At 33.4% G+C, this 16887-nt stretch overlaps 1 protein-coding gene across 2 annotated transcripts in view; it reads right to left on the bottom strand.

The window, feature by feature from the left end:
* LOC145292948 (uncharacterized) overlaps positions 1–16887 on the bottom strand; it is a 99558-nt gene that overhangs the window by 20551 nt on the left and 62120 nt on the right. For both annotated transcript variants that reach the window (XM_080139142.1, XM_080139140.1), the window contains exon 7: positions 15584–15719. In XM_080139142.1, the coding sequence (XP_079995268.1) occupies positions 15584–15719 (136 nt within the window). The remainder of the gene's footprint in view (positions 1–15583; positions 15720–16887) is intronic.

Here is a 16887-nt window from a genome sequence, read left to right on the forward strand (position 1 = left end):
GACGTCATTTTTTCCCCTCTGAGTTTGACCTTATTAAGATTAAAACTCAAGATATTTCATGCAAATGTAATATACACAAACTGCAACACATTATCTGAGGTGTGCTATAGGCCTATTACCCCTACACTTGCTCGATAATCGTACATTCCTATATTTTTTCTGGTGAGAGTTCACTGCCAAAACCTTTAAGAATCGATGGAAGTTGTAAAATCTTTTCTCCCTATTCAATACCTCCTCTCCCTGCTCCCCATTTACATCGCCACTTCATCGTTCACGAGGGACTAATACAAACGCACTCCAATCAGGGGTTTTGTAGTTACATACAAAAACTGAAATGCTTCCTACTGCGGGAAACGCACAACGCATAATTATACATTGCTTGTTTACAATTTATTTCAAAACATTATTACACTAGGATAAAAAATGTTTCTCTCCTTTTCTTTTTTTTTCATTAACATATATATCATTTCCTTTACATTCTGTTTCATTTATTCGATGCTTTCTTTTTCTGTTTACGTTTTTCCGATTACTGATTTAAATATTAATTTTACGGTTAACGCATTACAAAATGTAAGATGTCAATTTTTCACTTACAGCGATTACGAACAAATCAATCTCGATTAGTAACAAATCAATTTAGGTGTGCTTGAAAATATTTACCGACTCACATCGAGAATTACTACATTTAAAAATGTAAACAATTGATTTCTATATGCATCTCTAAAAACCGACGTTCCGGTTTACTGCGTTTCGTATGTTTTCGTTTCGTTTCTTTCATGTTCCCATTTTTTATATTGCATTGCGATTGTAAACATCATTATGATATAACTCATACCAAAATGAATTTCACTACGGACGCTATTTTTAGCACAAACAAGGTGTTTCCTTTTTAGTAATATTTACTTCATTAGCTTATCTTTGAATTATACCAAGAAAACTAATATTTATCTCAAAATGGATTTTTACATTGCATTTACTTAACTTCATAACTGAATTGGTAAGCTCGCACTGAAAAAATTTCTCATCACTTTCTTTCCCTCACGTGTACAAACACTTTCTTCCCTGGGCGAAATTAAGCTTGGTCCTTAATCTTCAAATTCCTATTTCAGTCACCTAAATTACTTAGTGTGAAAGGAACTTAGGAATTTCGGCATAGAATGATATGCCGGTACATTATTACATTACGGCAAAACCATCGTTCACATTCCACATGTCAACTTTGATAGGTTTCCGAGTATGCTGACACGGTTACGGGTTGTCTATTCCGAAAGCCTTTCTTCACAGAGGAAGGTTGGGGGTGTCTATTCCAAGACCAGTTTAATTGGAAATGTTTCGCTTTAATTAATGAGAAGGAGAAAGTTTTCCATGGAACATTTTTGGTTATTAAAAACAGACAATCACATGACATATTCATCAGGGTTTAATATAGGCGAGAGCCATTTGATAACCAAAACAAACCGAAAACATTTATTGTATAAAAATTTATCAAAATATAATTGGAAAAAAATTTAGTGAAAAATTTGCGTAAAAAAATTAGACTTTTAATACAACAATTCCGTAATGAAAGCAACATCGGATTTTTATAAAATAGTTTCTTTTTTTTTCTCGGACAAATAAATTTTACGAAAAGTTTTTTGGAAATTAAAGCAACTATATAATTGGGAAAAGAAAAATTGAAAAGTTTGCGTAAAAAAATGTATACTTTAAATAAAACAATTTGGCAATGAAAGCAACATTGGATTTGTATAAAATAGTTTTCTTTTTCTTTTATTCGAACAAATAAATAATTGGAAACGTTATTTAGAATTAAACCAACTTGGAAAGGTCAACAAGAATTTAATTAAAATTTTTTTTTCTTTTTTTAACGGGGAAGTGGGTTGTTTTTTTATTTATTTATTATTTTTTTTTTTGTTTTAAATTTTAAATTTTTTAAATTTGGGGTTATTTATTTCATGCTTCGGCCATAGTCTAACCAGGATTTGCACAGAAAGTGCGTGACATAAGATGGCGTCTCCAATTTCGCCAATAAAGTGTAGAAGCACCGTTATTCTTTGGATTATATTCGTTGGGGGGGGGGCACAAATTAAAACGAAGCAAAATTTAAGTTTCCCTTCCATTTTTACAACAACAAAACAAATAAGGGGGATTGATTTACTAGGATTTTTATTAGAAGCTCAGCACTTATTAAAATCATTTTAGTCTTGAATTTTTCGCATTTTCGTTACATTTGTTACTTTGCAATCGCTGATAACCCACTTCAAAAATTGAACACAAGACAAAATTAAACAGAATGGTACTCATTCAGAATTTGACCCCCCTCCCCCGATAATGTTGAAACACTAAATCAACATTTTATTTATTTTTTTTGCATAATTAATTAATTAATTAATGATGGGAGTATTTTTTTCTGTTTATTTTTTTAACATCTGTTAACAAAATATTAATTTGTACATTCTCTTGTAAAAAAAACAAACACTTTTCTCTACATTCACCTAACTATTTACAGTGTTCATATAAAGCATTCATGTTTTCTTTTTATAATAAAAATTCCGTTTGCAAAGAAAAAATTTTACTGCCAATTTTCTTAAAAAAAAAAGAAAGTGCAAGTTTTCCTGAAAAAAAAAAAAAAAAAAAAAAAAAAACACCTTTCCCCTAACAATTTATGGTAAAAAAGGAATCTTTTTTTGAGGGGGAAAAAATTGCAGAAAATATTAAAAGTAAATAAACAATACAAAATGCAATTAGGCTTATTACCTATCCACTTCCTCAATGATCTTAGATCCCTATATTTTTTCCGGTGAAAGTTCACACCCAAAATCAGTTACAATCAATGGAAGTGGTAAAACCTTTTCTCTCTATTACATTCATACTCCTGCCGCGACCACGTCCACAGGGGAATATATGAGGAACACCAGTTTGAGTTCTTAGTTGCTTAAAAAATGGATTGGCATTTTACCGTCTGGTGAAATGAAACTTTAGATTTCAGCTATTCTATGGGTTACTTATGCCATTTTTTTATATTTTTATCTCTTTTTTTTGGGGGGGGGGTCGCGATTCGAAGGCTTACTTAAACGAAATGAACTAACATTGGATTCCAGGTTTTACAACAAATTTTAACAGTCAGCCACCAGCATTCTTCAAATCTTGCAATGATTAGTCGGTTTAATATTTTAATTACTGTATTTTTCCTTCTTTTACGTTTCCAGTGATTACATACGTGATACTAGGGAATTTACAACAATTAGGGTCAAAATATGCAGGACTACCTTCATTTTTTTCTTTTTTTTCCTTTTTCTTGGGCCCTAAACACCTATAAATGACTTAACATTTCTTACATTTTTTTTTACCAAGTTTTAGCCATTATTCCTTTCAATTTTACTCGCATAAAACAGGCCGATAAATATAACATTAAATGTATTTGGGTCCTTTTGCTTGCCAGGGGGGGGGCAAAACATAAATCATTACTGGTTTATTGTGTTTACAAAATAAAGTCCGCTGTTTGCATTTAGAGAAAATTTACTCCCATCATATATTAGCTAAACCAGGGCGGGGGGCATCTATAAATATAAAAGTGAAAATGTGTGTGTATGTGTTTGGGTGTTTGCTTCTTGTTTATGCCCACGACTGATTTTCCTTGCAGTGCAAAAATAGGTCAAACTTCCTCGCACCTGTTTATTTCGCTTCATAAACCTTCATATCAGTTCCTCTCCCTCTGGCGCAGATGGTTAGGTCACTGGCTTTTTTTTCACTTTCGTTTCCACCTTCGCGTCAAGGCTTCGGAGTTCAATCCGACCTTCCGACCAAAAGTTTTTTTTTTTCTTTTACACCTATTTTCAACACACACACCTCCAAACACCCAGGCAACGCCGGGTAACCCCTGCTAGTATTGAATAATTTTCTTACCCTTTGGCGGGTAATGTAAATATATATCTGAAACAATTTAACATATTCTCGACAGGTATTGTACAACATATATGAACTAATTTCTTTTCTCACCAAGGCCATCATAATTTACGAAAAATGAATTCACTGTTAGAAGATGAATCATTAGAATTTCCAACTCAATACATAAATATATTGTCTTGGTTAGAGATTAGGTAACGCTTGCTTCAACAGAAAATTTGTCATTACTGTGTTTCTTTTCCCACTACAAAAACCACGGCAATTATAATTTTAAGCCAAATTTTATAATTTCAAGAATAGGACTCAGCAGATTTTCCAAATAAATATGTAAATTTTATTTCAGCACAGTCCGTATTCTGTATGTCAGTTTCTTATTTAATAGATTGTTACGTGAAAGTACAGAATAGTTTACAAAAATACCCTCCTCTCCTAGTATAAAATAAAAAAAAATATTTTTTTTATATAGGGGAAATTCTGGACAAGAACCAAGTTTTCTTTTATTATTTTTATTATCAGTCCTCCATGATACGGCTGTTTTAAAATCAGAAACGGACACTAAACCAATGACGATAATGATGATGATGATGATGACGATGCCCTCCCCCCTCTTTCTTTCTCAGCACATCCGTTATCATGTCTTGTTCCAAATGAACAAGTGTCTGATTTTGGTACAAGCCAAGTCTCAAAGACGGACTTAGCTCTAATGATCTCAAAGGGAAATTAAATCTAGATAGTATAGGGAGATGTGTGCAGAACAGGGATATCGATGGTATGAGCACACTGAAAAAAAAATATGGATGAAAATTTTGGGGTTAACAGATGTAGAACAGTTGAGATAGCAGGTCCAGTTCATGGGAGAAAGCCAAGAAAAACATGAATGGAATCGATAAGAATGAACATTAGAGAAAGAGGGACAAATGAAGACTTAGCGAGAAGATTAGGCTAGTTTGGAAGTCAATTTCTAAAAGCCGTCCAAAACATGCCAGATCGTAAAACAGAAGTTAAACCAAGGAAGAGAAAGATGAGAAGCATGATGATAATGATAATACCCCCCCTTCCTTTCAACATCAACAAATAAATAAATAAATGGAATAAATGTTATGCAATGAAACACACACAAAAAAAGCACGGTCATAAGGATATATGCAATGGTGTTGGCCATATAAACAGGCAACACAAATACAAATGCAATTAATCATACGTTCAGTTGTTCGCATGTTCATTGGCCAACAGAGCAACAATCGTGTCACAGTCATTCCCTACTATGATTTGCAACAGCTGGTGATTTTCTTACGGTTTGTGTCACTGTTCGTACACATTTTAGTGACCACCATAGAACGGTTTTCTGTTGTATGGGTTTCTTGTCAGCATCCTCAGTTTGGTGGAGTAGTTTCTAAGTTCAGAGCATATAAAAACAGACAGTGCAGTTTATTCATTAAATTCAATATAATGAAATTGTGATTCTTCATATATATATATATATATATATATATATATATATATTATACATACTTCAGAATAAAATCGAAATCCTATAGGATAAGGAGTTATAATATTTCAAATGTATTCTTTGTCTTACATAAAATGATAAAAAAATTTTGATATGAAATTTAAATATTTCACGTCATAAATTTTTAAATTTATTGAATGACTAAAATTTGATTATATATATATATATATATATATATAAGCGAACAGTTAATAAAATATGTTAAAAAAGACTTTGAAATGAGTTAAAAACATATTTAATCTGAAAAGGAAACACTAGATAAATGGATAGTCCTTAATCCGCGGAGTTTCGAAGAAATACATTCCTTCTCATTTTATATATGAGTAAAACGATTCATAATTTTGAATTAAAAATCAGTTTCAAAAGGAAGACAAAATCAAATTTTGATTTTGTTTGCTTTCATTTTGAAACTGATTTTTAATTCAAAATTATGAATCGTTTTACTCAATATTAAAATAGCTCTAGGATATCTATACCTGTTGACCTTATTATATATCTACAGTACAATGAGTACCGTTTTCTTTTAATAGTTTTAATACATTTACTAGTACGATAAAATAAACTCTGCTCTTTAGACTCTAGGTCTAATTCCCTCAATATATATATATATATATATATATATTTATATATACATATACACACACACTTCAGAATAATGTGATGCAATAGATCTACTGGTATGGAAACCCAGTGATTATCGGTCTTACAAAATACTATTGGCTGTAATGTTTTATAAAGACAATCCCAGCTAAATAAAAATTTCTCCATATACCACATAGAGCAATTTTCCTGAGGAGATGGGTAAACATCGAAAACCTATAGAGATATACTTATTGAAATGTGTTCTTTGTCTTGCATATAATAAAAATTCTAGATTTTAAATTTAGCCATTTCACATCACAAAATTTAAATTATGATTTTATATATATATATATATATATATATATATATATATATATATATATACAGTCCTGGTCAAAATCATAAGACCACTTAAGAAAGTAAGCGTTTATGCATAATATCGAATTTTTAATCAAACAAATGGTTGAAACCATTGCCAATATGATGAGAAAAAAATGAAATCTGCTTCATTCGAAACCTTAACCCTGATCTAATAATTATTTTTTAAAAAACAAACATTTTCACCTGGTCAAAATGATAAGACCGCTTTAATAAAATCGGCTAGTTTTGAAAAAATGAATACGAAAAGCTTTCTATGTTACTAAAAGCAACTTTTTAGTGGATAAAAAACATCTTATTAAATTATAAATGGCAAAAGGGAAACCATTATCAGAGTTTGAGAGAGGAAGGACCTTTGAGCTTAATAGGGGTGGACTCTCCCATAGATCCATTGCAAATGAAGTGAATCGTAGCAAAACGGTCATCACAAATTTTTTAAGAAATCCAGATCAATATGGGCACAAAAAGAGTCCAGGTCGACCAAAAAATATAACCCCATCACTGGATCGCCATATCAGAAGAAGTTAAAAAAAAAACCCAAAAAACTCTAGTATGAGCTCAAGTCGATTGAAAAGCCAAACAGCAGCAGAATGTAGTTCTAAAACCATCAGAAGGCATCTGAAAATGAAGGATTTCAATCATTTAAAGCGACTGCAGAAACCACGTCTTCTTGAACAGCACAAAACTAACCGACTTAAATATGCCGCCGAATACCAAACTTGGGATGAAGAGAAGTGGGAAAATGTAATTTTCTCCGATCAGAAAAAGTTTAATCTAGATGGTCCAGATGGATTTCAACACTATTGGCATGATAAAAATTTGCCCAAAGAGAATTTTTCAACTCGGCATAGTGGAGGAGGGTCTTTAATGATCTGGGGTGCTTTCTCGTCAGCTAGGACCCTAAAGTTGCAAGTAGTGAAAGGCCGGCAAACATCATTTCAATGCTTGAAAATGCTTCTATCAGGACTGAAGGTCCACGTCTGTGTGGAAGAAATTGGATTTTCCAGCAAGACAACGCTGCGATACACACTTCTCGGCAAGCACAAGAATACTTTTCTTCAAATAATATAGAATTGTTAGATAATCCAGCATGTTCTCCGGACCTCAATCCCATTGAAAATCTTTGGGGATGGATGGAAAAAGAAGTGTTCAAGGATGGAACCTAGTATGATTCGATAAAGGAACTTTCTGATTCAGTTTTCAGTACATGGGATAAAATTCTTTCACAATTGATAAAAACTTTGTCGCAAGCATGCCGAAGAGAATTTTTGAAGATTAGCTTTTGCAAGGTGGTGGACTAGTGCTTGGTTGATTAGCATCTCAAAGATTTCAGCAAAGAAGAGAAGGAGACTTATAGGGTGATAATTGAAAGGGTCGGTCCTTTTGCCAGAATTCTTGTACACTGGTACTACAGAGGCCATCTTCCAGCTATTAGGGAAGAAGGATTCAGCGAGGCATTTGTTGTAGAGTTTGGAAAGTATGGGGGTTAGTTCAGTTGAGCATTTCTTAATTAGTATAGCAAGGATGAGATCAGGCCCACATGCCTTGGAGGTGTTTAAGTTTTTATGGCATCGTGGACATATGAAGGGGTGATTTTCAGATCATCAATTGTGGCTTCCGTCCACATATGGAAATTTGGAAGGGAGTTGTTTGTTGGCTCTAGGGTGGAGTTGGAGGCAAATTGCCGAGCAAGCAGTTCCACCTTTTTGGTTGCTGTGCATGCAACATTTTGGTTGTTGAATAGTAGGGGAATTACTGATTGTCTTTTATTCACTGCACTATTATAAATTTTCCAGAATTTGTGAGTTTCTATTTTCTGTGATTCTATCCATTCCCTGGTTATTTCAGCATGTCTTTAGGCTGTGGTTTCATTTCACTATTAGGCTGAATTCTATTTATGCATAGTTTCTACATAATTCTACAGTCTGCATAATTGCGTAGAACTTAAGATGAAGATGCTCTAGCACATAGAAATATATATATATATATATATATATATATGTAAGTGACCTTGTCGGTGTGTGTATGTGTGTGAAAAGTCTCTACCAAACTCCTCTCTAAATACTTGGTCTACAAAGTTGAAATTTAATATAATGGGTATTTGCACACTTTCATTTTGGTTTTTAGCCTCAAAAAACTGCTAAGGAGTCAAAATTGAAAGCAAAACAGTTGATCATAGCAAGGTTAAGTTGAATAAAACATTCCTACTGCTACTTTTAAGCATGCTCAAAATTAAACATTCATAGCTCAAAGTTGCTTTATTTTTAACCTTTTGTATCCATCTGTAGCTCAGACAGTAATGACACTAGAGATAAATAATGACTAAGACTGAAGTTCTAAACATTCTGGTTACTAAATGCCTCTCTGAGGTTTTAGTCTACAGACTTGAAACTTAATATATAGGGTATTTGGACCTGTGAAGCACTTTTAATTTGGTTTTTAACCAATAAAAATAGCTGTTAAGGGGTTAAAATTTGAAAAAAAAACGTTGACCTTGGGAAGCGTAAGTCGACTAAACCTGTAACTAATGCACAAATATACATTCATACATTTAAGTTGCTTAATTTTTAACCTTTCTCATCCCTCAGTTGATCACTCAAACTGTATCGACTAAGGCAAGAGGCCTAAATATTTTGGTTTCTATTCCAGATGATGGCACCCTACTATACAACATTTTAAGAGGCCTGCAATACAGTGATGAACAGTATAAATTCCTTGATAATAAATAAAATGCCGTAACTTTGTGAATATTGCATGGATTTTAATAAAATTTTGGGAAATAACTAATCTATAGAATTTAAGTTTATTGATAGTTTAAAATCATTAAATATTTATCATTAATATCAACAATGGAAAATAAAGTTTTAAACAAAAATAAACAATAAAACAATTAAAAAGAACTTTGTCAAGGGTGTGAGTTACATTATAGAAATGTTGATTTAACTTGAATAAAAAAAAATACACATCAAGTGTGCTTGAAAGCCAAATCACAACGTAATATTAGGAAAATAAACAAATATTTTACTTGTTTGAAATTTATAAAATAAATATATTTTGGAGTCAAACTCCATCCTCAGTATGTCATTTTCTTTCTTTTTTTTATATTTACAATATGGCAAGAAAGAAGAAGAGAAAAAAAAACAAAACAACATACTAAGAATGGAGTTTGATTCTGAAGTATATTTATATTATAAATTTCAAACAAGTAAAATATTTGTTTATTTTCCTAATATTACATTGTGTTTGGCTTTCAAGTGCACTTGGTGCGTATTTTATTTTATTCAATTAAAAGAACTGTTTTTGGAATTGAAAAGTAGGCCCAATTCTTTTTTTTGATTAGATATCGATTCTGGTACTCCCTAAAAGTTCTGAATTTTATGATTCCTGATTCTGATTCTTCGTCCCAACACTAGTATATACCAGTGATATTCAACTTGTGGTATTCATGTGGAGATACATTGCTTGTTGTGAGGCTTTTTCAGAAATAATACTTTCAAATATAGTCATGTTTACTATTTTTATCTTGAAAGAAAAGTTAAAAATAACATTTGTAGCATGAGGTCCAGTAATAAAATAACTTTGTGCATTGGTGTTATAAAAAAAAAACACTACTATGTTAAAAAATATTCATAATATTTAATAAAAAAACTATTCATGCAGTACTGTTACCAAAAAAATCTACATTTCTTACAGGCAGCTGTAAAGCAATAAATTCAAATTACTTTTTAAAGAGCAAATTATTTTAAATTTTAAAAATAATAAAAATAATTATTTTAATGTTTAAGCTTTTTTTTTTTAAATACATTCTTATCTTAGATATTCTTTATTTTATTAATTTTATTTTTTTTTTAATAAAGAACATATATATAAAAAAGAAACAAATTTCTTTGGTTTACATTCTAATATATTTCACTTATTTTATGAACCTAACCGATAATTGCCCCTAGTGACCTCATATGAAAACAAAGAAAAATTTTGATGCTTTTTTTTAAAATTCCATGATAAATTTAATCCTTATTGAAATTTATTTGAATGTTCTGTTAACATATCGATTCCTATATTACACAAACATTAATTATTAAGTATAAAGGTTGTTCCAAAAGTAAAGCCTCAATTTTTTTTATAAACTCAAAAAGTTGAAGACCTAGAAAGACGAGAGTGGTATCATTAAAACGAGCAACCTTTTATGCTCCAGAATTTATTTTTCTTCATAGTTACCACCATTTTACTAACAATGAACGATGACTGTGCGTGGGCGTCCGGAGTGCGCTTTGTCATACAAGGCTTGTTCCAAAAGTAAAGCCTCCTATTTTTTATTAACTCAAAAAAATTTCAGAGCTATGAAGATAGGAGTGGTATCATTAAAACGAGAGACCTTTTGTACCCCAGAATTTATTTTTCTACATAGTCAACACCATTCTCAATGCACTTTTGCCAGGGGTACAATGACGCATTTCTGCTTCTGACACACGTCCATGATAGCAGTTGTTTTCTTAGAGTCTCACACCGTCAATATCTACAACAGTGAGATGAAACTTTCAGGTCATGAATGCATAAGTTCAGTCATCATAAAAATGTCATGTACAATTCACTCTGATCCATTCAGATGGAATAAAAAATAGGAGGCATTACTTTTGGAACGTTCCTCATATATAGAAGAAGATGGAAGATATACTAGCAGTTCTCACTCGGCATTGACTGGGAGTATTTCTACTTTTTTTTTTTTTTTTTTTTTTACAAACCAGTTCAAGGTTTGTGTTATGGTTGGTTCACATTTAGTTAGTAATAATGTTGTATATTCAGGAGACAACTCCCGGTTTTCAGTTAGAAACAAAGTAATTATGATTGAATATATTTATTAATGGAGAATGCTGCAAACGAACGCAGTTATTGAAAGTTAAAATGAATACATATTGTTAGTTAGATGTGATTCCAGGAATGCAGTGAAACTATCTATTGTAGTGAGGAATGCAAATTAGAATAACATATACAACAAAGTTTAGGTCAGAGCAAAAAATAATAGAACAATGGAAGTAAAGAATGTCCACAGATAAAGTCTGGGACTTGTGTCGCCAGGGCACGTGTTGGAAGCATGTGCATGGAATTCACATGTCTGGCCACGTACTGACGTCACAAAGAAATATAGAATCAATATATACATTTAAGTTAGACTAGAAAATAGGCAGTTTGAGTCAGAGGGAGGCTGTTTAAAGAACTATTTAAATGACGTCCATTACACTTCCATTACACTAAATCTCCTCGATTATAAATATGGACTCCCGTAACGCAACAATAATGCTTCTTGATCATCACATATGCCAGTATCCTACACCTCTACAAAGCCGCATTAAAGTCTAATGTCAACAAATTCTTGTCATAAACTGCCCCATAAGTAATCAAATATAATGTTCCCCACTTTTGGCTGACAATCATTTCAGTCTAACTAATGCTTATCCTTAAGTGGCTCTTTGTCTTAACAAGTGGTGAACCAATAGTAAAAAAAAAAAAAAAAAAATGCACCATCAAATTCTTTTCTATCTCTTACTATGTTCCTGTCTATAACTTTCACCCTCTTTCATTGTATGTTGTTTTAACCTATGCTTTTTGCTCTTATTATATTCTCTCTCTCTCTCTCTCTGTGTTCCTAACGTTTATTCTTGAATAACTCTTCACTTTGAAAAGTGTTGAACCAACAGTAAAAAAAAAAAAATAAATAATCAACGTGAAATTTAAAAATTTAACGACTACATTTCTGATTGCAAGTTGGTCGTGTTCAAATCCAATATCAATAAATTCTTCTCATAATTGAGCACATTTCATACCATTGATCAATGTCCGTACTCCCATAGTGTTCCTCATCTTTCGGCGGGCAATCATTTCCATCTCATTAACTCTTATCCCTGAGTGGTTCTTAGCCTTGATAAATGGTAACCCAAGAGCAAAAAACAAAAATAAAAACACTGATTGACTCAGATTTAGTATAATAATAATAAAGATAATAATAATAGATGTATAACGAAGAACATTAATTAATATGAAAAAAAAAAATTCAACATTTAAGCATGTAAAATAGCTTACCTATGAGAAAAAAATAGAATGTTTTTTAAGCAATCCACAGATGATAGTGTACACATAAGTCACAGATTGTCGTTTAACATTACAAATGGCCGATAAAAGTAAAGGTGTTTCACAGTAATCCCAAAATGCATTGTATACTTTTAGTTAGCGTTGAGATAAGGAAGCAAAGGAGGATAAAGTACTAATTTTTTAACTTATATGCGACCCTTTTAATCATTTCGATTGTGTCCAAGATATACAGCAAAGAGTGAGCCAAAGTGGGACAGGGGGATACAACAGCAATTGAGTGTAAGTAACTACCATTGCTGTTGCTGAATCATCATCATTGGTTTAACATTCGTTTTACCTGCTGCTATGTGTTAACTTTTAGAAATTGAGCTCTAAACTAATCTATCTCTTTGGTTTCTTTCGAAAATATTTCCTTGATTGAGGCAAAATTTTTATTGTCCAGATGCCCTTTCTGACACTAACCCAGTGGAGTGATAAGAACCATTGATTGAGACATCATTGCTAGGTCATAGCCTACCAAGCCAAAAGAGTGCTACACTTGCCAAGGTGAAAAATATTTATAAATAATTCAGAAGTTGTACTATTTCAAATTTTGAACCTACCTATCTTCTAATATATAGAATTAAGTGAATTGGATTTTTGAAATTAGACCTAAATAGCATTGCACTTGACAAATCGATATTGAATTCAGAAGAGCCAATAATTCACATAAATCCTTAGTTTGTGTTTTTTACATAATGTAAAAACTTCTAATCAATTTCATCAATTAAATATTTTATCCAGCCTGATAATTCTTCCAGTAGCATACACTCTCTGAGATTCAACATTTCATAATTTCATGGAATTGCATTGTAGTCATAACGTATCACTTTTTGTTAGCAAGTGCTCATGCAGTAGTCATCATACATCATAGCATCTCAAATCGAACGCAGGTAAAACTAAGGTGAGTTCATTCCATCTAAAGAAGAATGCTCACCATCACTTGGGGAGGTACAGTCTTAGAAAGCACTCCATACTCAACTTACCTCGGCATGACACTTGATAAGACACTGTTATACAGAACCCATGTTGAGAAGCTCTGCAAGAAGCTATCAACAGTAAATAGCCTGCACAGCAGTATGGGCTGGTTCAGCATATGCTACAAAGGTCAACATTGCAGAACAATTACTAGCCACCTGAAATTGACCAACCTGCAGGATGTTTGGAATCGCTCTATTGCAGATTCGTTCAGAGGCAATAGCTAAGGCAGAAGATGACAAGCAGAGCAATAACAATTGCCATCCCTATTTGGACATCAAGACATGCTGCAGTAACTACCATCCTGCAAGAGCTCTGCCATGGTCACAGGCCACAGACGGACAACACTAGTGCCCTTCCACCTGCGTTGGTTGAATGAATCAGTCAAACACAATGACAATGAGGCTCTTCGGCACCGAGAGAAGAACTCACAGCAGGTTCTGAACTCTCCTGGAAAGAGTGAGTAACACTCGACTGGATCTGAGTGAAGGTTGCCAAAATACAGGACAAGTGGAGCTATGTATAGGATGCTCAGTGTCCCCCTTGGCACCGATGTGCAGACTATCGTACACATCTTCACAGACTGTTTCCAAAGCGAGGCATATTCTGATGTGAACCTGAGGGATGCCTCAAACTCTCTCACATCATGTACATGCACTTGGATGCTGGTATCTAGGAAGAGTGTTGCATCTATGCTATCAGAAACGTGGTTAATTAGGGTACAGTCCTGTTTGAGAGAGAATGGTAGAGAAAATATAATCAACGCCATGTTACAAGTTTTGTCTAAAGCACATGATTGTTTGATTCTAGTCAAGAGAAGGGTGTTATGAATATAGACTCTAAGTCCATGCATGTGTCTGTCTGACACATGTCTGCTTTAGTGCAAAGTGAAAGATAACCACACATGTTAAAGTGATTAGAGGGAATGTAGGAGTATAGACAGGTTTCACTTAGCACGAATATATGCGGGAAACGCGTTAGGAAAAATGATTCTAAGACCACGGATATTTGAAAATGCTTAACTCAAATGAGGAGGCAAATTGGTTTTGTTTGAGCGAGCACCTGATTTGATTGTAGTTTTTGATTTAGGTGTCATTTTATTTAACAATTTCAGTTTTAAGATGAGAGGTGCTGGACAAAGTCGATATGCATAATACCAAATACGCAACACAAATAGACCATCAGCCAACTCTTCATCCACAGGATTGTAGCTTTGGGGCCCCCCCCCTTCCCAACTACAACCTGGAGATAAGTGCAAGGTTCATTTCCATGCGCGACATGGCTCTACAACGATCTTGATATTATACAATTGATGGTAGAGCAGTCGATCTAAGTGCTAAGTAAAATAAGCAAATACTTTAAGATGCTTTTTAAGTGGATATTAATGAAATTAATTTTCTATGCTTAAATTGGAAATCTTGAGATTGTTTGCTACTTGTCAGATTGTCAAATGGTGATCTTGTTCAACTATGGCTTTCACTTGGTCACAGTCTATTATCTTTGGTTATGCAGAGTGAGATGCATATTTCACCGAAAAATTCCATTTTCAGAACTGAGCAAATGGTTTCTAGCACACTTATTCTCTAACAGCATCCTCCAAATACACCTGCCATACCTTTATACAGGTTTCAGACTAAGCTAAGTATTGACAGGTCTGATAGTATGGGGTAATATGGTTGAAAATTTTCACAAATCCAATTTTGGGAAAAATGCAGTTAGGTTGGTTAAAAAGTTTTATTTATTTTATAGTGGATATTAATGAAATTCAATTTCTGCACTCAATTTGGAAATCTTGAGAATGTCTACTATCTTTCTGAATGTCAAACAGTAATCTTGTTCAACTACGGCTTTCACTTGGTCACTGGTAATCATCTTTGATCGTTCAGAGTGAGGAGCATCTCTCACTGTAAAACATTTCCTTTTTGCTAATAGTCTGAGACTGGTACACCTTTTCATGAAATGTACAAGACAATGCAAGTAGAATATCTGCCCTTAAATGTATATCTCAAAACAGATGAAATTTTAATTGTATTAATTAAAGAATGTATCTTAAAAGACAGATGAAATCTTAATTTTATTAATTAAAGAAACAAAAAGAAAAGTTACCTGGTAAAGCAGGCCCATAAAACATCTACTGGTGCAATGAAAGATGTGATCATCAGGGACATGGCTTGAAATAATTTACCTTGGAAAATGTATTTCAGAATGCTTTGGTCTTTGGAAGTCATTGTTGAGTGGAACACTGAGAAAGCAATAAAAAAAACTTCATTGATTAAAATATGATACTAGTTTATACTTGTTTCTTGAAAGATGCCAATACAGTATATTTACCTAGCTTCTACTATTTTATATCTACAGAGTGGAACGATAAAGTTGTTGCCCTAAAGAAAACAACACTACAGCTTTATTTTAAAACTTTTATTGAAAAATCAATTCAGGTAACTTTATTATGTAGTAGAGCTAACATGTATTCACTGTAACCGGCTTCAGCCTCAATCACCGCCTCGATATGGGTCCGGAACTGGGAGCATACCTTTTTCACAAGCGCCAGCAGAGGCTCGGCAATTACTTGGTGGATGGCGGTGATCAGGCTTGGCTTTGTTGTGGGAGGCCATGTTGGTGATGTTCTTGACGCATGACCAAACGAAGTAGTCCAGTGGGTTCAGGTCAATGGAGGAGAGGGGTAGTGAGAGAAGGGTACAAAGCCGTAGCATTCCCTCTGAAGCCAAGCCTGGGTCTCTTTGGACTTGTGTGCTGAGTTCTGCTAACACACCTAGAGTTTGCCAGCAGCCACCTGATTGCACCAGGGGATCATCACACTCTTCAGCATATCCAGGTATACTTTGTTGACTTTCAAGCCGACTTTGGTGACATGATGTGACATGATATGGTCCTCACTTGAAACCACAAAAGATCATAACCATGCCTGGAAACTTCATAAAGTTGTGCCCTCAAGCATTGAACCGCCAGATTTGCATTTTGAGGATGTTGGCAATGGTCCTGCTGTCATAACTTGGATTGGTAGAGAGCATAATTTTTCCACCGGCGCATCTCTGATCTCGCTTGTTGAACATTGTGTTGCTTTCAGACATGAGAATATCACTGTTTGGATTTGTACACAACTGGCCAACTAGTAGATGGTCGGCAACAAAAAAACAAAAACAAAACCGGTTTTCATCAAATGGAAATGGAATCATGTCATCTTTTTTAGGATGACAATTTTATCATTCTACCCTGTAGTATGATGAAAAATATTTGTGAAATTTTGCAAAAAAGAGAAACTGCTACTTAGTAGTAAGTAACTATGTAAGTATACATATTTTTATTTTTTATTTCATTTTTTTTTTACATGGGGAGGGGGGGTCACCGCTTATCAAGACCCAGAGGCCACTCGAGGATAAGGGTTAATA

Source organism: Euprymna scolopes, chromosome 14 (assembly GCF_053919585.1).
Source record: "Euprymna scolopes isolate OS-2025 chromosome 14, ASM5391958v1, whole genome shotgun sequence".
Lineage (NCBI taxonomy): Eukaryota > Metazoa > Mollusca > Cephalopoda > Sepiida > Sepiolidae > Euprymna > Euprymna scolopes.